This window comes from Ostrinia nubilalis, chromosome 14 (genome assembly GCF_963855985.1).
Source record: "Ostrinia nubilalis chromosome 14, ilOstNubi1.1, whole genome shotgun sequence".
NCBI classification, from domain to species: domain Eukaryota; kingdom Metazoa; phylum Arthropoda; class Insecta; order Lepidoptera; family Crambidae; genus Ostrinia; species Ostrinia nubilalis.
This window is the reverse complement of record NC_087101.1, coordinates 12,258,581-12,283,249: the sequence shown is the minus strand read 5'-3', so window position 1 is coordinate 12,283,249 and position 24,669 is coordinate 12,258,581. Positions and strand designations below refer to the sequence as shown.

The following is a 24,669-nucleotide window of genomic DNA, read 5'->3' as shown; positions in this document are numbered from 1 at the left end:
ATCAGTAGTTTTGGTCATGTTTGTTTTCCTGTATAATCTTTTATTACGAGTATGTCAAGCAAGGTCTCTTCATAAATTATTCATTTTAAATTCTTTTCAAATTAAAAATAACGTTAACAGTGAATTAATAAATGATGTGTCATATTAAAGTAACACATGCGACAGTCATCAATAATACAAAAGAATAAGATCTCTATTCCGATACGTGTCTGTTGAGATTTTTTTATCGTTATCTTCGTCTTATGATAGACAAAGGAACAATCGATCGATGCATCATAAAATCGATTTAATCAATGGATGCGGAAGTCGTAGAGTATTTTGATAAAGGTACGATCGATTATGTGTACGAAGTGTAGTGAAAATACAGCTGTAATTAAATCAGTGACGCACTAACCGTAGGCCATTCTCAAGGATAATTTAAAACTAAACAGAAGTTAAATCTATGCGAAAGTAACTCTGTCTGTCTGTCTGTGTTACTTGATTAGACATAGAGATAGTTTGAGTCCCGGGAAAGGACATAAAATAGTTTTTATCCCGGTTTTTGACATGGGGACGCGCGCGATAAAAAGTAGTATCTTATTTCACAAAAAAATTTACCTATCACAAAAAAAGTAAACGATTATTTAATGTCAAGAGTGCGTGGACTTTACCTGCCTAGCTTGCACTTATTACGTGTCATGTAAGCTGTTAAAACTGTATTTGATTGAAAAAGAGGCTGACAAAGGTGACAGAGTTTCTTCCGCCACTTCTTCTCAGCACCAACCCATATGTTGTCCCGAAGTGGTGGTAGGGCAAGCTATATTTGGGACGTGTATGAGTGCCCTGAAAAAGGGCCTTTGTACTGAATAAACTATTTTATTTTGTTTATTATTTTTTTATTGTAAAAAAATATAAAAAAAAAACAGAGAAAGCTATTTTTATCCTACTTTAGGACGATTTTGATGTCACTCACGTTACGTTTACGTTAAGAAAAAATTGACGGTACATAAAGCTTAATTGTGTCACCTTTCAAAATCAAAATCAAAAAATATTTATTCAGTTTAGACCCACAAGTGGCACTTATGAATTTAGTAAGTGAATTTTGGCAATAAAAAAAATAAATGGTCTGATATGTTATCGACGGTACAATAATATATTTCAGGAGAAAAAATAATCAAAACGTTCTCTTTTTAATTAACTATGTATTTAAAAACAAAGTATATAAGTAGTATATCCGTTAAGCTAGCACCCATAACACAAGCATATTAATTGCTTACTTTGGGGCTAGATGGCGCTGTGTGAGATTGTCCAAAGATATTTATTTATTTATTTAACTCCCGGGTGGTCCGCAAAGAAAGCCTTTTAATTGTGAAATAAATTAAGTGGAATGTTTGGTAGTGGCCGTATCTTATTCAGAATTTTTCCTACTTATTGAACTTTCACGAAAAATAAGCCGACAAGTTCACGCTCTGGCCCTATAAAGCTTTTGGTGACATTATGCTATCATATCACTACCACTCCTACTAGGTGGACCGACGATCTGGTAAAGGTCGCGGGAAGAGCCTGGATGCGGGCAGCGCAGGACCGTGCATTGTGGGAAACCTTGGAGGAGGCCTTTGTCCAGCAGTGGACGTCAATTGGCTGAAACGAATGAACGAACGCATGAATGCTATCATATGGAGCTATCTCCACTTACACTTGTAAAAGCTCAAATGAACAATTTTTTATTATCTTTGATAAAATTATGGTGAACAGTTACTTGTATGTGAAACGAGTAACTAAAAGTTAGAGCATCAAACATCTTGTTCCAATACGAATCAAATAACACTTTTTTCCGTATTCTCGGATCTATCAATCTCTTACTCATGGTAATATTCTGGCATGAGCTATAGTGATCGTTAAACGCGAAATAACAGTTAACCGCGTTATAGCAGCCTTTTTATCTAGAACTTATTTGACCGTAATCACAACAGATATTAAGTGAGATACATTGTGGGGTTACAATCTCTATTCATGTAGGATTTCATACATTTTGTGCGATTTCCAATGCTACGAAAATATTTTACATCATAACCACAAAGGCAACCAGTATTCCTGACAACTGCCAAAATAATCATTAATTAAACCCAGTTACAGTTAACTTACAATATTACTTTTTACATGGCCTCGTCAGAATTGTGTCAAAGTGGATCGCTCGGTATCGGTTCGGCAACTTTCTTCGCTAGCTGCGCGTGCGCACGAGGTAAACTCGACTCCATCAAATTAATTACATGCATGCACTAGCAACGACTGGCTAAGAAAGGATGGAAGAGGAATTTGTACAAGAATATTACCAGCATTACTATAGGGAGAGCAGAGTTTTAAACATCATGAAAATAGTTCAAGGTTGAAAGGCTTTGTCTATCTCAGAGCTAATTTTGAATCTTGAAAGCTATTTTAAATTGTAGAGTTTCTTTGAGCCTATGATAGACATAACCCCCTTTTAAATTATAAAGTTCCTACAGGCCCATGATAGAGTGCAATCAAGCAGTCAATGAAATTTTTTAGGCTTTATTTTATCCATGAAATTTTATGTCTTGTGTGAGTATTTACGTACTGCGCATTTCAATGTTTAACTATTGCACTCCTCTATATGCCAAAACATCGTTTCTTCTTTCTTGTTGCTACTCGTAGATAACGTATTTAGAAGAAAGATTGAGTATAGAATTTTGCCATACATTATTTTATTTTCTTTCTTACCCAAAGTTAACACTTAGGCTGAATTGCATAACCGTATTTTAACCGTAACATTAACATTATCCGGTGCTTTTTGTATAGAGTTTAACAGATTTTTGACGTTTGTCAAAGTTAAAGTACAATGGTACAACTCAGCCTTAGTATAGTAGAGTTATATTAAATAACATCTAATGTACCACATTCTGCAAATAAATAATTTGAATTTGAATTTGAACAAAAATGCTTCAGCAGTCCATTTTAGTAGGTACTTTTTTGCTACGTTTCAATAAAGCCACCTCCACACATTCGAGCGTGCGCGGACGCCGTGCGTGTCGCAAACGGCACAAACCGAACCGCGCCAATAAATCACACACTGACACCTCATATATCTCCGCTACTGACTTTGTTTTGGATATCACAGGACCGGTGCAGGAGCCGCATTGGAGAGAGCGAGAATACTCTGATATACCTATTTGAAAAAATAACGTAGGTAAATAGGGAAATGTTTTTCGTAAGAGGAGTTCTTTGTTGTGTACTTATGATTTTGTTATGTTCTATAAGCAACAATAAATCTATAATAACTTTTTATAATATGTCTTCGCTATTGACAAATTAACATTGGAAACTTTTTTGGCTTATGAATAATCTAAACTTTTCATGTACCTATATGTGATATAAAAGCTGTATGTTTCTTTCATTAAATAAATAAATCTATACTTAATATTATAAAGCTGAAGAGTTTGTTTGTTTGTTTACTTGAATACTTAATCTCCGGAACTACTGGTCCGATTTGAAAAAATATTTCAGTGTTAGATAGCCTATTTATCGAGGAAGGCTATAGGCTATACAACATCACGCTACGACCAATAGGAGCAGAGCAACAATGAAAAATGTTGCGAAAACGGGTTTTCACGCGTACGAAGTCGCGGGCACAGCTAGTTCTACAATAATACGCAATAATTATAATGTACACTGGCTGCGTCTACGCTTATGGAGACAAGTAAAATTGGTGTCAAATACAAAAAAAAATGTTGCAAACTGCTGTAAATATTTAAGTGATGCCTGATTTTAAACAATTTATTTCGTAGTGACACATCGATAATGTTAACAAATAATAATTATAATGATTAAAGAGAAACAGCCACTAAGAGAAAGCTTTCCTTACTATTTCCCTATAATTTAAATCACCGAAATTCGAAACAATTTACCTTCAGGCATTTTTGAGTAGGTAACTCGTTTGAAAAGATTTTTTTTTATCCACAACGAGGAAGCTCTTGGTGTATCTCATTCTCACCTGATGGTAAGTGACGATCAGGCCGAAGGTGGAAGCGAGCTTCACCGGAATCCTCAACCACGGAGGAACTGGCTATCTTACCTCTAACTGTTACTCAAATTTTTCCAATGCCGAAAACTAAATAATTTTAAACAAATAAATCGATTCTTAAAAAAAACTTATTTATATTCTAAATTCGTTCCTGGACATATCATCAATATTCTCAAAGGATCTCCCAATATGAATCTGCGAACCGCATACCAATTGGCATTACTAAAGTCTTGTGTACTTTATGTTTTTATTATTTTCAAACTTTTATGGAAAGGCTGACAAATATAACATACTAACTTCTACCCGCGGTTTTTGTCAAAACGGTCTATTTTCGATTTCGACTGAGACTTTTTACTACAAAAAACTACTGAACAGATTTAGATGAAACTACAGTATTACTTTATGTATAAACATCAGAATAAATAAAGGCTGTAATTATAACGATTTGTGACAAACTGAATTACACGCGGACGAAGATTTTAAACTTTTTTGAAACACTATTAATTTTCTATCAAAAGCATTATTTTTACAGGCATAAACTAACAACTTGTATAATTTTCTCATAAAACCTTTTCCCGAAAAGTAACCATATTACGTAAGTTCATCCAGGTTTAACCTTATTGTTATGTCAAACATTTAAGGCGCGAAAACCTTCAAACAGACTAAGTGACTTACTTTCCCAGTTATTAATATGAGTCTCTATCACTAGTTTCGATGCATAATTCATATTACCAAAGACCAAATTAAACATACCTAGTATACTATGTATTATATCTAATGCCCAACCTATCTCTGACAAATTGAGTTGCGTTTAGGCGCCATGTTTGGACAATCCATAACTCTAGTTTGTTGACTTTGATATAGTCATTTCATTTATGTTCATTTATGAATTTTGTTTATTATTGACAAGTATGTATTAGGCTGGGTTAGTTAAGTTGTGATTACTTCAATTTAAATGTTGGTTAAAAGGATATTTTGTAAAACAGGCTATTAAACCGACAAGTTTAGACTAAATTAATAAGAAATAAATATTAGCTCTAGGAAAATTGGTTGGTTGCACTCTATTTCACTGAACAAGACTCACTCATTAAACAAGTGTTTAAAAATGCCAAATTGTATTTTATTTGTGATTTTTACTTTTATACTCATAATATTAATTTCTCCACATAAAATATACAATAACTGATTAATAAAAGCTAACTATTTACTCAAAAATAAATGTGAAATAACTCTACATTGCCTTTCACAATGTCAATATTCTTATGGCCTGAGAGTAAATCGTTGCAGGTCTTTATAGTTCAGGCGTTTAGTAGCCTATAATAATATTGTCAATACCGTTAATTTTCCATTCCTTACTGTAATCTTTGAATCGTTTTCTATAAACCAAAATTAAGCATGCAAAAAGCACCTCGCCACAAAAAACAGTAAAGCTTCCATTATTTTTCAAAAGCTAGGTAAGTAGGTACTCAGCGCTTAACAACAAACTTCTTTAGTAAAAAATTAACGATTAACAGAGCAGTTATGACTGTTTACTCGTAATAACTTTGCTATGATCCTTAAAAAGCAGTTAAGGCTTGGTATTACTGCTAAAGTAGGTATTTCGCGCTGTCAAAATCTGCGCGCGCAATACTTCGCCGAAGACAGCGCGCCAAAGAGCTCTCGCGGCTACACAGTATAGAAATACGCAGTTGGTTAGGTTAGGTTGACTTCCTTCCGTTCAAGCGTCACACTCACAGCACTTTCTAATAAAAATCATATCCAAGTGATACAAATTAAAACAACTTTCAAAATTTTTGGGAATATATTTTAGAATCGAATAAAAATAGAATATAACTGCCAAAGTAAACACAGTTCAAAGAGGCGTGGCGTCACCCGACCCTCCGGAAGTTCCGCGCCGGCTAAAAGAATTTCAAGATTACGTCACCCGACCTATCGGTAGATCCTCGGGAGCTTGAGCGATTGGAAAAACATTTTATGATCAGTTACTCGTAGTAGCGATTATTTAGAGCTTGGATAATAAATTATAGTTGTTGCAATTCACAAAGCTTTGCATTGTGGTTAATTACATTAATCAGTACACGCGTCAATTTTGTTCAGTCTTTATGTTTATTAATAAATAAAAATATCATACTAAAATTGCATACATATTTCTTTATATTGGTCTGGGTGTTTTCTTTCCATAATTTATGTATAACGTATGTACGGGGCTCTGTATCGAAAATCACTATGAGCAATAAGCATCACACACGGTTACCTGGAGTGCATTACCGCAGCAAAAAGCTTGCCATCTTAAATGAACGGTATAATATCGAGGTTTCGTCAGTACAGTTGCGAACAAAGGTGTTTGTGTAGTGTTGTTGAGTTGAGAGGTCAGATTATTGAAATAATAAAAAGAACATTTTATTTTTTAAATACATTTTAAAAATAATTTACATTACAGATAACAATGAGAGGATGACATTGCAAGGTGATGCCAGTCCAGTCTTAAATCCGTTGATATATGCTGCATCTGCCATGTTTTTGGCTAAAAGATTCTTCTATCTTGCGGTTTAGACTTTTATTACAGACCTCAGACAGTATTTTTGGAAAACTTTTAGGCATGGTGGAGGAAGGGACGCTCTAAAGACTCAAGTCTAGAAGGAGTCACATGAACTCCAAGTTTTAAATCCGTTGACATCTGCTGCATCTGCCATCTTTTTGGCTAGAAGATTCTTCTATCTTGCAGCTTAGACCTTTAGCTACAGACCTTAGACAGTATTTTTGAAACATTCTTACGCATGGTGGAGGAAGGGACGCTCTAGAGCAGTGGTTCTTAACCGGTGGTCCCTGGAGGCATTCCAAGTGGTCCACGATGTGCACTTGCACACCTTGGTCAAAACCACTTTTAACTGATTTTTGCAGTCAAACTGGTTTTGACCGATTATGAGGTGGTCCCTGACAAGACAGAAATTTGGTAAAATGGTCCCTCATGACTTAAAGGTTAAGAACCACTGCTCTAGAGACTCAAAACTACAAGGATACACATGAACTCCAGTTTTAAATCCGTTGATATCTGCTGCATCTGCCATGTTTTTGGCTATAAGATTCTTCTATCTTACGGCTTAGACCTTTAGCTACAAACCTTAGACAGTATTTTTGTGAAAATTCTTACGCATGGTGGAGGAAGGGACGCTCTAGACACTCAAGTCTACAAGGAGTCACATCAACTCCAGTTTTAAATCCGTTGACATCTGCTGCATCTGCCATCTTTTTGGTTAGAAGATTCTTCCATCTTGCAGCGTAGACCTTTAGCTACAGACCTTAGACAGTATTTTTGTGAAAATTCTTACGCATGGTGGAGGAAGGGACGCTCTAGACACTCAAGTCTACAAGGAGTCACATGAACTCCAGTTTTAAATCCGTTGACATCTGCTGCATCTGCCATCTTTATGGCTAGAAGATTCTTCTATCTTGCAGCTTAGACCTTTAGCTACAGACCTTAGACAGTATTTTTGTGAAAATTCTTACGCATGGTGGAGGAAGGGACGCTCTAGAGACTCAAGTCTACAAGGAGTCATATGAACTCCAGCTTTAAATCCGTTGACATCTGCTGCATCTGCCATCTTTTTGGCTAGAAGATTCTTCTATCTTACAGCTTAGACCTTTAGCTACAGACCTTAGACAGTATTTTTTATTATTTATTTGTGTCAGTGTGCTCTTCTATAGAGTGTAAGACGATTGTATGTAGGTACTATTAAAATGTAATTTTAACTCATTGGTTTTGTCTCATATTTGAGGAATGTACTATGTATCAGTAGAGTCTTCGTTTAAAAGGATGCGAACGATTTAAATTTCAATAGGTAGACAAAATTGAATTGAAGCTTTCTCCAGTAACACTGATATTATTATACTGTGACTCATCAAAGTCATCATTGTCAAAAATATTGACAAATCGCGAACTGTCACGACCAAAAAACTGACACGCGTCCGTCCTCCGTAAGCGCCACCGCGCGACTGATTGAGATTGTCCAAGCCGTCATGGACGATTTTTTCCACATTTTTTAACATAGTAACAGACGCAATATAAAAATTTCATCCGTTAAAAGCCCTCAAGTTATTTCTGAACTTTAGTTTAGTAAAAGATTTAGAATCTAAAATCGCTTATTTTAAAAATAAAACCATAAATAGAAAACGAATAGAGGTAACTTTGGGAATTTATTCTATCGAGTCAACTTCATCAAATCGTGTTTCCATCCGTTAATAGCCCTAGAAAATATCCTCAACTATGCCCAATAAAAATCTTAGGCTTTAATTTTACTGTTTAGTACCTCAAAAATGAAAAATGAAAACCTCATTTTCGCCATTTTCTCTGCTACCCGGCCTTAACATACAAACTTTCTGAAGTAGACAATACCACGTGTAGGAAGTTATTTACTTATCTGACTGCATTAATTTTATTTATTGCATTACGTAAACTTACGTCAACAGTATTGTAATTACATCCCAATGATGTAACCGAGCACAGAACTGTATTTTCCGTCAATATTAATCCTTACTAATTTAATATTATAAATGTGAAAGTAATTTTGTCTGTCTATGACGCTTTCATGCCTAAACTACTGAACCGATTTTGATGAAACTTGGTATAGAGATATTGGAGTCTCGGGAAAGGACGCAGGATAGTATTTATGCCGATTTTTGAGATGTGGAAGCGAGACATTAAGGCTGGGTTGCACCATCTTACTTTAACTTTGACAAACGTCAAAAATCTGTCAAAATCCTTAAAAAAGACCGGTTATCGTTAAAATTACGGTCAAAGTTAGGTGGTGCAACTCAGCCTAAGTTTTTCTGTGACAATCTAACTTTGACATGATCACGTTAACTTTGAAAGTTTAGTGTTTTTAAATTATTTAGTACACAATAATGTAATGAAATCGTTATGCAACGGCTTTAAGCTCACGTATACGTAACTAACAGACACATAAACCATACTTATGTCAACTCCAATTCATAATTCATAATCCCCTTTGTACAGTTAAAAATAGCTTTCGTACTTGTGATAAATAACTGGGACCTACTTACGATCGAACACAATATCTACTTTTTCTATACACGTCCCTTTCACACTGTGAGCGTTGAAGCGAGACGGTTGTTCGAGGTCGATTCGGACGTCATAGTTACAAGCATTTTGTTGTAAAGGGCATCTCGATTATTTACCGAAAACATGTTCGATTGGTTAACATGGATAAATTAGATAGAACACACAGAACAAGACAAGAAAAAAAGAGAGAAATATACAAAAGATACAGCACAATTTAGGCGGTCTTATCGCTATAAAGTGATCTTTTCCAGACAACTTAGAAGACAGTTGTTTAGAATAGGTAAAAAGGGAAGGCGGTAAATTAGGTAGGTATAATTAATTATTCTTTGCGATTAAGCGTTAAGAGCTTTTTAGACGTCTCAATACAAAAACAATGATTTGCACTTTCAGGACCACTTCTGAGATGAAGCCTAAGAAAATCATGTCATATGGTAATAATACAGTGTTACTAATTTTAGTAGTTTGGCTATATTGTTTTTAAGTTATTTTCATTGTCCCTATTTTATTATTTTATTCTGTACATATGTACCTACTAACTTTATATTTACACAAAAAAGAAACACGAACAATTGATAAAATTTATTCAGCATACATACAAGTATGTAAATTAATTAAAAGTACAATCATAATTGGATTTCATAATTGATAATCTGACGTCACAGATCATGCTTATTAATTTATAGCATTATGGAATGTTTTCACTGGTTATGAACAATATTAATTAATAATCATAATAAGTAGGTAATAAGATTCACGTAAGATTTCAAGCATTATTATAGACTTTAAACCTACATCTATGATAATTAGTTTCAAAATTATGAGGAAAATAATCAACAGAAACAGTCATATAATTTAAAAACATAAGTTCATAAATGTAGAAACTACAAAATAATCATAATTCATCCTCTCATAATTTTAACAGAACTTATTCCTAAAAGCAATGATATGTTAGTATTCTTCAAATATTCTTGATTGTTTTATCTTTGGAAATAAGTAATTAAATAAAAATATCTACACTAACGCATAATACTTCATTCGGTAAACGTAAGTATGATAAACAATAATCATAATAAAATTAGCGACTTAACTGTGCTATTATTAAACAATTATGAGAATTATAATATTATTTGGATTAGTAAACAATTCTAGTAAAAATCTAACGAGTACATGTAGAATCTACATTGCCATTAGTTAAATGTACATTTTAAATTACTCTCCAAACAATTAAAATAATAATAATGAGTGTTTATTTATATCTAACAATGAATTAACATAAATAACAACCTCACTTAAGTATTTAGATAGTTTAAACAAAAACAATAAGAATGTCTTTGAATATCACATGCTGATTAATGAAATTACATAGATATTATGGGACTCTAAAATTAATTATAATAAAAGAAATATCTTAAATAAATAAATAAACTAACATAATAATAAGAACTGAGTCATAATAATATATCTAGAACTGAGTAAAATTTTAACTTGCGTTATTACAAACATAAGATCTCATATTTTTATGACCATGTGCATTGTGCATGACATGAGAAAAGCTGCAAACTTTAAAATAATCTATTAATCATTTTAACAGATTATATTTTTTTAATTTTATGCAAGAATTAGAATACATAATAATGAACAACAAACTAATTAATTACCAAGTAAACCTTGGAATAAATAAATTAAATTTAAAGATGCCATACTCAATAATACAGAAATTCTTTTTAAATTGAAGTAGGTATAATAACTAAAAATATTTTTAGGTAAAGTTAAGGAAATTTTATTCAGGAAAAGTCACAGCAGTAATTTTCAGTGATGCTTTTCCAAGATCAAAAACGAAATGGTCATCAAAGTCATCATAAATTATGGGTTACTTAGACATAAATACAATTATGATATCCTTATTAAGATAATGCGTCTTGGCAACCTTTTTAAACAATCAAAAATAAAATAACACTGTCCACAGTGTATGTTGTTCTTGAAAAACAAAAACTAGTCAAAGAATTTTTACTGATGCGTTCTCTTTTCCAAAGAAATTTCCTTTCTTTTCGGATTTTTACAGCAAATTACTTTGTAAAAATAGACCCTTTTTATACTGCCGAATTAGAGAACTATACAATGTTGGTACTTACAACATTAATTACTCTACTAATTAAATGTTTTTAGCAAAGTTTCCCTGGAAAATTTTCCCTGAAATTGCCAAGGCGCATATCCCGTCCTACACTGGTCCCGACACCCACCCAGCAGCCCTGCCTCCCAGGTCGCTCAGGTCAAGGTGCCCTCAGTCCGTGCTTATCATCTGGAACAAGTAATTTTACTCTTTAAGTCAATGGAACAGGGTAGAAAGTCCTGAGCGACCTGTTTTAGGAACCGAAGACAAAGATTACCAATTTTAAATTCCAGTCAGTAAAATGACATTTAAACTTTTTTAAGTTTAAGGCCGTTAAATATTTCTATACAGCCAGTACTCTATTATTTTAAATTCGATTCAGTAATATTTCTTTTTTTTTTAGTTTACCGGCGTTGGATGTTTCCATGCAGCCAGTTCTATTTCTTGCTGCAGTTTCCACGCAGATATTAATATATTCTATGTATTTAAACGTCAGTTTACTGACTCAAATTAAAAAATAATTAAGTTAAAAATATTCGTCATAAAACAGCAATTCGAGCATTCGATCTTCTTTGTCTTCGATTCTGTTTGAGAACATCGTCGCAAACTAAAAAGTTAGTAAAATAACTAAATAAAAATAAATACTGTTAGAGGTTATGTTAGTATCATTTTTGAAATAAAAAATATAGGTACACTATACCCTATTCATAAAAATAAAACGTTCCAAATGGGTTGAATGTTGATTAAAATTATGACATTCTATCAATTTTGATAGAGAATGTTCCCCAATCCTTATGAGATAAAAATAGAGCTTAGTAAAAGGAGTATTCTATTTCTGTTTTCGTATTTATAAAAATAAGGAAGTATTTAGTTGTTGGACGAGTTTTACTTATACATAAGTAAATAAGTACAGTGACATTACATCAGGCTATAAAAATAGTTGCAAAATCGCACCAATTAGAACCACATAGAAACCACATTGTAAAATGTGGCGTCGAGTCCAAAGGGCCATTGACACAAAAGTTTAATTTGACTTTTATGCCAATGCATTTGTGTCACAGTTATTTTAGGCATGCTGTTACGTTTTACGACTGCATGCAGTTTGCATGTTAGTTGTTTATTAACTGTCTCTACACGAATAATATAAAGTACCTACTTTCAACAAAGTGGTAAGTCAAGTTCCATTACAATGTGTTTTACGACAAAGGTTTGTATAGTGTAACAAAGAGCTATTTTAAAATAAGGCAAACATATTAAACTATCTACTCGTGTAACCGGATTTGCCTCACGAATAACAGGATCTGTTCAAAGTTTAAAGCTAGATAAGGCTAAATATAGCTATCAGTTGCCAGAACTTTCCAGAACCTTTGATAAAAAAAAATGTAAAAATTTCCGTTCTAAATTCAAATTCGTGATTTTAATCGGCCTTCTACTAGAATTTTGCAGTTTTCGCACGCAGCTGTACAATAGTTACATTAGATACGACGAGAACTTAGGCTGGGTTGCACCACCTAACTTTAACGGCAACTATGACGATAAGCGGTGCTTTTTGTATGGAGTTTGACAGATTTTTGACGTTTGTCAAAGTTAAAGTAAGATGGTGCAACTCAGCCTTATTGTATGTACAGTCACCAGCACAAGTCTAAACAATTTTAGAGCAAAATAGTGCCTATTACAACAACGAATTATGACGTCATAGTGAGCTATCTGTACAAACTAAATTGCTTCATGATCATAGTTTTAACATAAAGCACTCCTCTGGTCGTAAGCTTCCACAAGGAGCGCCTTTCTCCCGCCTTTTTCATTCAGGCTGGATGAAAATGGACTTCAGCCTTTGCCTGGATGATTCAGTTAAATGTCAATGTGTATGTTACGGTAAATGTGATAAATGTGAAAATTATGAATAATCGCCGGTTATTATGGATAATTACCTCATGATTTGGTAAAAGTGATTAATATGAGATCATTTATGTTTGTATAAAACTAAATAGGCGGCTTAGGGGTGGCCCAAGGGCCACCCCCGCCCGCCGCACCCTAACCTATTTTTCACTATAAATCAAAACAATATGTTATAGGCATTATGGCAAAGTAATGTTACGCAAGAAACAGTCCAAAGTCATTATGGCAAATTATATTAATATATGATATCAAAACGTTCAAAATGTGTGGCTGTTCTCTTTTATGATATTTGTTAGTTGCATTATTAAATAATCACTGATAAATGTGATTAATTTATCACTTTTACCTCGACTGTCGGTAATTATTCATAATTTTCAATTTATCACATTAACCGTAACATGTACGCTTTATAATTTTCACATGTTATACCTAATTTATCGCTTACTAGTCTAAATACTTAATTTAATGTTTAAGTAAATGCAAACTGGGTGCAAAAGAGCAATTTCCAAACGCAAATATTTCAACTGCCTACTAGAAACTTAAATATTTGTCCTAACTGATAAGTCCGTCCAGCCGGTGCAAGCGTTCGGTGCATATTTGCATGGTTACCGGCGCGGGCGCAAGATTGCGCGCACACATGCAAGAGTTTAACTGCCGCAGTCCGTGTTTGGTGATTTGACACTCGGCGGCTAGGGTTGCCAGTGATGGTCACAGAAATTAATGTTCTATTCCAAATGGCTTTTTAAACCAATAAAAGTAACAATGATAGTGATTAGTTATTATCAAATTAAACTCCAGTCTAACTGGCAATAATTTTTAACGAAATTATCTACCTAATGAAATTCCCAGACATCATAGTCAGTTACTACAGAAATAATTTTCCTAATCATTCCAGATAACTTCGAGAATCGGGGGACATACAGAAAAATATAACTAAATGAGAAACCTCCTCCTTTTTTAAGTCGGTTAATAAAATAAGTTAATCATGAAAATAGATTCCGAACTGTGTAAAATTCATTCAATCGATTCTGATTCGATATAAGCAATCACAAAGGAAACAAAGGTCAGATTCAATCGGAAAAAATAAATCAATCTGTCGGATCGGCCAACCGTAAATAAAATTAATGTTACAAAAGCAACCGGTAATTTTGAACAGCCTTCGCTACTGAAAAGGTGTGATAAATTACGATGATTCTTAAAAGGGAACTTATGGAAAACATACAAAGATTTGTATCATAAATAATCATAAGGTAGGGTTAGTTATTTCGATATTTTTCTTTTGTGTATGTACATAGATGATGTTACCTATATTCCACATCCTCCAGGGTTCGCCGATAGGTTTTTTCTTGCTACTTATTACATTTATTTCATCGATATTATATTACTACCATAGTCAATTGAAACACTCTTTATGAGCAGTAAAAGAGCGACTCTACCATAGATTTTGTTTAAGGAATAATGTCACTAATTTGCGAACTTAACTACTGATGTCAAAGGTACTGAAAATCCAACTTTACAGCAGCTTTCGGCTAAAATGAGTGTATAAGTTCCCTAACTCGCGTTTTTAACTGCCTACTTATTTATTAAATAGATTGTAGTAAAAGCTAGAGCTACTTAAAATCTAATGTTCTTCGAAATCAGTGCTTTAAAGTGTCTGGAACTTACTGGAAAATGGTGACAGAAACCCAATTTATTAGCATACGTATTGGGTTTAAATTCGTGTGCGAATTTAAATTCATACGGATCAAAGATAGCGTCCTGCCGGCCCTGCGCGAGCGCACACAGCCCGCATGTGAACCGGTCGATTGACGTCTCAGATCATAGAAGGGAATAGATGTGAAACGGGGGCGTGGCGCGTGTCTCCGCGATATGCCCAGAAACGAACATCGCCCGCGACGTCAGGTTAGTCGCGATTCAGTCGTACTGAGGAAATGTTCTCCGATATTGTTGGATAATGCGTCGTAACGTGCAATAACATAAGTGAAACGAAGAACTACAGGAACAATGAAGTCATTTACCACATGTAAGTATTGCAAATCCATTGGTATTTTGCTTATAAATAAAAAAAACTAAACATTTTTACGAACGAATTCAGTGCCGTGACATTTACTGCGATATCGAAATTAGTGGTGATAAAAATTCAAACACGTTGTACATTGACGATTTAGTTAGCAACCACTTTATGTCATGCGTAACTACTGCGCAATGTATTTTATTTCTTCCGATATCCACTGACGCGTGAAAATACACAGTACGGCCGCATGTGCCGGTCGTAACATAGTGCAGGGCTCGTGTTCTAATACGGTTTCCTATTATCGATAAATAGAAGTAAATTATTATTTTCTATTTTCTTATTTTGAATGAAAAAATCATGAGTTGCTTGCGATTTTTAAGTTTTTACAAAAACAATAACAATAGTAGAAGGGATTAGTAACTGTCAACTATGTAATTACTATAAGAGCTAGTTGATAGGCATTATTTTTGATAAACATAGGCGGTACGAATTTCGCCATAATTAAAAAATTAATGCGCGATAGTAGTTAATAATAATTACAGTGATCCTGTTATTATTATTAAAGTAAATAATAATATTACCAATATTGTAAATACTGGTAAAAATCGCAAGTACCTACTTAACCCATGACTTTTCATACAAACTTTGTCAGTCTATAACTTCTATACTCCATCGATAACGACATTGAGCTTTGGTTGGGGTAAATTAATATAAGGTAACTTCATTTAGTCCCAATAATTGATTCTGAGTTTTTCGTCCATACAAAATGGAACTGACTCCTTTATGCAAAAATCGTTAAAGAACATAATAATAACGTATAATAATAAAAAGGTTTTCATACAAGCATTTTTTAAACCAATTTCGAGCCTTGCCCCCAGGATTTAAAGTATCGATATCTTATCGACTCCATTTTATCTTTCTTCTCTCTAATTGCTTTTTTCAAAGTGTGCGTCACGTCACGCGGCCATTGATTGGCCATAAGGCACGCCTTCTGGCCAATCACAGCACTTTTAAGCCGGTTGCACATGTTGTCGTAGACTCTCAGTCGCTTTGTTTTTACACAGTTGAATGTGTGTGTGGGAGCTGTGGTGGGGGAAATGTGGGGACACTGGTTCTCGTTGTAGTTACGCGCGACTTCATATCTATTCTCTTTCTATGATCTGAGATTGACGTCAATGGTGGGCGGGCGTATAAAAAATAAAACTATCGGTTTACTACGGAAAAGAGACATATATACATACATACATAACCATAACAGACCATTGTTTCGACTCAATCGCAGATAATGGATGCTTTAACCACTGTAGCGTGATACGCGCAATTAGAATACGCAGTTAAGGATAACCAGTTTTTGCTGGTTAGGATTAGAATGTTGATAGATTTTAGACTTATTAGCCTAGCTTTTGCCCGCGGCTTCGCTCGAGTTCTGGTTGTTATAGAAAGACTTTATTGCGCATTTGAAAAGGTGATTTTCTTACATTGAAACCCGGGATTTCATAAATCAGGATAAAAACTTTCCTATATCCAATTCCATTTGAATTAGTACAATGGTTAGGTTTAAGCGTGAAAAAATATGGGGCAAACAAACATAGCTACTTTCATAGGTATTTATGATATGAATACCTACTTCCACGGTAGGTAACCAGATCACTGGCAATATGGACATTTAATTGATCTCTTATTGTTTATATCTGTCACTCGTCTAAAATACACGGTTCCATCTTCATCATTCTTCTTTTTCTTCAAGAACCTTAATTCCTCATCTGCACTCTGTAACTGGGAACCTGGCTCCTACCTACTTTCTAGTATTACGGACTTATAGCACACAGTAACTACCTATTACATCTTAAGCTACGACCGTTACAAAAGATGACGTTAGTAAATATTTAATCGGTTGTAGTATTTAATTTAACGGTGTAACCATAACTCGAGACGTCACGGTATTGTTAAACTTCACACCAACACTGCGGTTATGTGGGAAAGGCAGTGTGGTTAGACATACGTTATCATTGAATATTTCCACTGGTATTGGTAAATAATAACGTATTTAGACAAAGAACCACGATGATAGTTCATGGATTTTAACTTCAGCCAGTTAACTGTAAAATAAATGAAAATGCTTCAGCAAAGAAAGCTTGGATTACTAAGTAAAGCAGTTCTTAAATCTGAAAGCAGACAGATGTGTCAGGCCCAGTATATTCCTCCAAGTTCTCCAAAATAAATAGTAGAGGAAGCGAAGTACCTATTCATAATTCTCTGAGGCGATTTTTAGTTATAATTAAAGAAATCAATGTGTTTTTTAGCACAGATCTAACATGATTCTAAGTAATCGGGAAGTTCCCTAAAGTTTTTGATACCCTTGCCAGTCACAGAAAGAAAGACAGTTGAACAACGAACTGACCCTACATGGCCTTTTTTTCCTGTTAAAGTGCATTATCCCAATAACAATGCAAACAAGCTAGTTTTATTAAAAAATGCATTACATCATTGCATTCCCCGGTCACCCGCGGTCATTGCTTTTGCCGCGCCTTACCCAATTCTTATGTTCTGACGCATTTCGCGTACAAAAAGAGCAAAACGCAAACCCAATGACTCCTGCACAATACCGACGCCGGCGCATCTGTCCTGACCACCGAATCGTGACGTCAATGCCGTCCATTACTGTCACAAGTTTTGTGGGCTGTGACATTTTTGTGGTATATGACTTCCGTATCAATATTAACTTAACTTCGCGTCTCTACATGCGTAACTGATCTCAGTAAGCATTCTAAACGTAGAATAATTAATTACACTAAGGCTGATTTGCACCACCTAACTTTGAACGTAACTGTAACGATAACCGTCGTTTTTTATATGGAGTTTGACATATTTTTGACGTTTGTCAAAGTTAAAGTAAGATGGTGCAACCGAGCCTTAGTAAATCCTACTTATATTATTATTATAAATCCTCCTAATTCTTACTAATATTATAAATGCGAAAGTTTGGATGTCTGGATGTTTGTTACTCTTTCACGCAAAAACTACGGAACGGATTTTGATGAAACTTTACAGTATTATTGTTTATAACCCAGAATAACATATAGGCTATAATTTATGACGATCTGTGACAAACGAAATTTCACGCGAGTGAAGCCGCGGGCAAAAGCTAGTATAGAATAATTACATTAAGTAGTAATTGTGTATAAATTATTCTAAGCTGAAATGTGAAAGAACTGTAGCCTGGAAACCAAATCTTGGTGCAAAACTGGGGCCCTAATTAAGGTTTAACTGTAAGTTAAACTGTAGGTTTTATCGAGTCACAATTTCTATAAATAAGGTTAATTTTTTTTTGAGTTGCTATGTTTAAAGACGTGTTACACCTAATTTGTTAACATTCCGATGGTGGGACCATTTTTAGGTGCTTAAAGGGTTTTTTAGCTGATGAATTTAGCAAAATTCGAACAAACGTCGCTGTCTGCGTATGATACACAATCTGACTGAACTATGACAGATAGGTACTATCGGGGACTCTTCCGCCTGACCACTTTGTAGAAATTTTAGCGTAAGCGCATCGCTCCGGTCACGTGCTCACCCCGTCTCTAATTGGTTACGCATTTTACTATATTTTTACTACGACCAATAAGAGACAATCAGGGCTTAGGTTGCAATACGAAATACCATTGTGCACTTTATTGTCATACGGTTAAGGTTTAAAACGAAATGTTTCTTTTTCTTCAATCTTTCTTAGTTTTAGGCTGAGTTGCACCACCTAACTTTGACCGTAACTTTAACGGTAACCGGTGCTTTTTGTATGGAGTTTGACAGAATTTTGACGTTTGTTAAAGTTAAAGTAAGATGGTGCAACTCAGCCTTAGAATTTTAATAATAGAATTTGGTTACAAACAAATAGATATGTATTTTTTTTAATATTGTGTTTTTATACGAGGTCTGTCTGCTTTTTGCTTTGGCGATCTGTCGACATATTCTCTCCTTTGTTTTTTTGTGAAGTTTCGTGATCAATAACCGATTGATTTGTGTTGACCCGTGCTAGTAATTGGACTGTTTGATTGCCTTTTTATTGACCTCCGCTCGATTACTGAACCATGCCTCTCAAAATAATTCTTATATTTACTTACAAACTTATCTACATTGTTAACTGTTTAAGTATTATTTAGTTTGAAGTTTAATTGTTATTGATTTAAGACCTTGTGTAAAGACACTTAATGTGCAATAAAAAATTGAATTTGAAATAAATAAAACTGAATATTACAATATTTACGATAACCAATTACCTGGATGTGAGATGTTCCGTTTTAAAGATAAGTGTTTCTTTAAAACGGAAAACAAAATATGCATTAAAAATAAATAGAAACCTATTATAAGTTTTTATTTACATTCAAGGATTTAAGAAAGTTATAGCCAGATCTTACAATAATTGTTTTAAGCCACAAATATTCCTTAACTCTTTGCTAATTAATTCAATAACATATTGTTTAAATAAGTTCCGAATAAATTAAATACCTATTAAATAAGTAAAATTCGAAAGCAACTGTATGATTTTGTATTTCTCGCCCTAACTAGCTAAACTAATATCATGAGATTTACACTCATAATATCAACAATAATTGTAGAAAGGGCTACTTTTTTCTCGGGAAATTGCATAGTTACCTCGGAATGTGCGATAGCAATTTTGTGACCCGAGCGGGCAATCGCTAGTTCAAATTTTACACGAAGCCTCATATAATATTTTGTAGCGATTCTTTATTGGGTTTCAAATTGACTAAAATGCGACGTTGCCAAACGAGCGCTACGAATGCGGGTAATAAGCAATACTCAATCCTAATTGCTTTACATAGAGCTTGGTTTGCTAGGGCAAACATCTACAGTGGTGCGCCGACGCTGCTTAGACCCGAAATATGAATGAACGGGGGCGGAGCATAATCGAGCGTGTGTGTGCAAACAATTTAGGCCCTTAAGGTGTCAAGGCGTTCGAGTCCCCGATAGTACACTTGTGTGTTTTGATATGTTCATAATAAGCAATGTGGTTTGCGATTGAATTACATTATATTTTTTTGTTTTGTGGACTTTCTGGTAGTTTCCCTAATCATTATTATTCTGATCACACTTTCCTATGAATAAAATACGTCGAATTCCCCAGAATTTTCCAAACATTCAATATTTATGACTGCACCCAGTGGAAATTCACGGGCAAAACCTACATATTTGATTTGACGAATTTACATGCGCGTACGACTGACAATGTAACATTCATCTCGCTTCGGTGACGTCTTCGCGTGACATAAATCACATGTGAAACCATCTCGTTAGTAGACATGTTGAGATGTGTGTGACACGAATAATCGATGTTTCATTTCATTGTGTTCAAAAATAGCGCCACTAATCACATCTATTTTGCTCAAAATAGGTAAGGCATAGCTTTTACTATTCATTAGACATGGAACATTTCATGAATAGCAGGTGAAAAATCATACGAAATGAATTTCATTAATCACACCTGCTATTTTTCTTCACATAGACTGCTATAATTTCACAGTCAACGAAATCACGAATCACATGAATTTCATTCATTCATTCGAGCGAAGTCCGAGCGAGTAAGAAGGAATGATTTGATCATGTGCGTGTTAGAAAAGGACGAGAGATGTGATGACGGACGAAACTGGGCATTTTAAATATGAACTTTAAACTCAAAGGTGTAAGGTTTAGATTTCCTTGTCATGATTCGTATGATTTCATTAGATAGCAGGCAGATGAAATGAATGATTTTTCACTAGTCGCGCGGTTAATGATTGTTGCATACGTGCTGTGAAACTGTTTGTTTTTTGTTGTGTATAACATGAAACAAACATAAAATGAAACTGATATTATTATTGTTACATTTCATATTTTAGTTAATTTTAGTTAATTAGCAATCGTTCATCATAATTCATACTTCATTAAAAGTAGATGAAAGAGCTATATTATAACACTGCGAATAAAAATCATTGTCTGTGAAATTTCGCATGTGAAATCATATGAACAAAAATCATCATTTCATAGAATGAAAATGAATGAAAAATAGCAATCATTTCCATGCCTACTATTCATTAATATTTGAGAACTAAGTACCTATACAGGGTGGAAACGATAAGTGATCTGACTCGATTATTTCTAAACTATACTAGATATCCAAAAACTAGTAATAACGAGTGAGATCACTTATCGTTACCACCCTGCATACAAAAATGTTGACCAAAAAATTATTAAGAAGTATATCATTTCAGCTGTCAATACACACTACTACATTATTATTATCCTAATGATCTACAATATTTTATAAGAGACGCTATTTATACGAGGAAATTCAAACACCTATTCAGTTTGGAGGGCTTACCCAATTTCCAAGTAATAGTTGTTGTGCGTAAAAGAACACAATGGAAAATCTAACTTCAAAATCGGGTAGGTGCAGAGCAACCTTGGTCTCCAAGAGACGGATGGATGACTGCTATATTTGGGTCACCATAGCACTTTTTCCATTCAAATCTATCCATTATAGTTTCTGGGAAAAGTTTCCGTGAAAAACGATCTGAAAAAATGCCACCTGGCATTAAGTCCGCCACTGTACAGTTTTATGTGAAAAAGTATAAATAAATAAAATAATAAGAAAATGTTAGAGGAGTTCCGTTTGCCAAATAAGTGCGGAACCCTAATAGTGCTAAAAATTTCCACGTTATTTAAATTATGCAGTTTACTACGAAGTCAGTTGTATCTGAATGCACATAATTTGGAAAGGTTTGTTTATAACATTGGATGTAAAGCAGCTGTTGCGGTCTCTATCAATGCCAACTTGAATTTATTGAGACTTAGTTAGAGTCCGTACTTTCGTTTTAATATTGTATTTATCTGTCCTTACAGATACGATCATATTTATATTAAGATCATCATTCATCCTGCTACTGCTAGATATCTTCTCGAGATTATCGGTTCATCTAGCAAGAAGACGTCCTACGCTATATTTTTCAAGGTGTAGGCTAGATTCGAATATATTTAATCTTTTACCCCACAGGCCACAGGCAAGCATTCGCGACACGATTTTATATTTTAATTTAATTCGCGGCCCCATAAGTAAAAATATCCTACAAACACGACCATGGTATTAATTGAAATTACCTCCTGCAAAACTCATTAGCAAGTCAACGCTGTTATCTGCGAGTTTATCGGGACAACTGCACCATAGCAATACAGGATACCGTCGACAGCATAATATCAAAGTAATCGTTTGTTGCAAAATAAACTAACAAAATATGAGTAGGTACCTAAGGAAATTACACGATAGTTTCACTCTAAATATTAAGTAACTTGACTGACTAAAGACTCATAATGGTAAATTTTATGATATTTGTGGATGCATAAATATATGTGTCTAAATCGAATTTGGGATTATATTTAGCCCATTATAAGATTCTTTATTTAGATTTAACACATTTCTTCAAAGGAAACTCTATTGGGTTGCATTTTTTTCGAAGGAACTCTACTCCACATAGACGGCGACTATTTCATCGCTATGCCTATAATATTAGTGAAACAAAACTCAAAGTTTAAATCAAACTCTCAAATCTCTCTATATGCTTGAGATTGATACTAGCTTTGATGGTCTTTTCATAAAATGAGCTTATATAATATAAAATATATTACTTAATATTACGCAGTAAACTTTGCAAACCCAACTCATGTTTTAAACATGATTTGTTTACATCGAACCACATTAAAATACATTACATTTACATAATATTTTCTTCGAATCGTAGCACAATCTCCGAAGTAAATCACAGAAGTAAAGAAGCCTTCTGTATTCGTTTCTAGTATGCTTAAAACTGCACACATGAATGGATCAGTTAAAATAGACCAGTAATTATAGCCCGAGTCTACTATTATGTCTGTTAAACTACAGTATTTATCAATTCTCAGAATTAGAACGAGTTTAAAGGAAAATTTTGAACGCACTGCCCATCAGTTTATTGTATTATAAGTTATTGATGTGGTCCAGATGTTCCTATTTTCTATGCAAAGCCGTAAAATTAAGTGCGATGATGTACGCGCGAAAACACTTTTGAAGTACATCGAGTAGATGAGAGGTATGAAAACAAACATTATAATGATGATTACAATCTCCAGAAAAGTTACGGTTAAGCCACAGAATAAAGTCTGTCTACAGATAGGCACTATGTTTGACTAAGGCATAGAAAATGCACAATTTAGATTGCTTATGGTGAACTTCTTTGTAGATTTTTACGGTAATACAGTGATGGAATTAAATTATCATCGATAGGATTCCATTTCTTACTTGGTGTTCTGGTAATTTACAGAAAACAATAAGATTTTTTAAAATAAATTTTGGTCTTAGGTAATTCTTATGATCCGCAGTTTAATTGTCATTCATTAAAGACGTTGAACACGACATTATATTTGGTACAGAGTTTGTTAAGTCAGCAAGTTCATCAATATGTAGAGCCCTGCAGAGTCAGTAGCTGATTTGGTTTCTTCAAAACTTATCACCTAATGTAGCCATTGCAGTCTGCCCAAGTGGGCGTTACGCATACGTCACCAGTGTCTGGTGTCAGAGTGTCACAGCGAATGTCAGCAATAGTAATCCACTCCGCTCCAGTTGGCCCGCACAATCAACACGCGCAAATGACGGATGTCGACATCCGTCCCTCATATAAAATAACTACACGTCTGTCTGTTTATCCAGCTCCATAACTATGCTAATGCCTTTAAGTGGAACAAGCGGTCGCAAGTTTTATGAATGCATTTGAGCAGTTGTATGTTGGGAACTGAATTATTCACGACGTAAAGAAGAGTATTGTAGTTATGTGAGTTAAGTGACATAATAATAAACGATGTCATGGTAGAATGATTATGAAATATTGGTATTTAAAGGTGTTCAACATAAATATCTGAATTAATGAATGTTATTTAAATCCTCAATTCAATAATCGTAGCTTTACACTCAATAAATTACTTGTGTTTAAGAGTCTATTCATATTATTTACCGAAACTTATTATTTTATGGCTAATTATTTTCCAGCACTTTCAGCAAAAGTCATTATTCAGCGTAATTTATGCCATTCATTAAAAGAGCATTCGTAAATATCGCATTTTTTACCCATGTCCAGATTCTATCAACTGGTGTAGAATGACCATCATCTCTCATAGACATTGGCAACACAAGGAGATTGGTAACTCCTGGATTCTTTCAAGAAAAATAGCTCTATAATAGGAGCAGAAGTATTTTAAACCATATTGCGCAAGGTTAAAGGTCAAGTTTGAATGTGACCTTATCTGGTCAAAACCAGGATACAGTTGACAGAGCATCAACCGATAACAATTATCATTATTATTATAGTGATGTAATGGAATTTTTGCTGTGAAGCATCCTGTGTTTGTATTCTATTTTATTAGTTTAAATATCCTGCTAATTATGAGACACATAAACCAAACGATTGAAGACTATTATCCTTCTACTTCTTGGGAAATTTTAATGAATGTTTTACCTTTCGATGGGACGATAT

At 34.1% G+C, this 24,669-nt stretch overlaps 1 protein-coding gene across 1 annotated transcript in view; it reads right to left on the bottom strand.

Moving 5' to 3' along the window:
- Window positions 1-11,263: 11,263 nt before the first annotated feature.
- Window positions 11,264-24,669, bottom strand: part of LOC135078183 (uncharacterized) — a 37,061-nt gene continuing 23,655 nt past the window's right edge. The window contains exon 4 of the mRNA XM_063972769.1: window positions 11,264-11,397. Within this exon, the coding sequence (XP_063828839.1) occupies window positions 11,380-11,397 (18 nt within the window). The 3' untranslated portion in view covers window positions 11,264-11,379. The remainder of the gene's footprint in view (window positions 11,398-24,669) is intronic.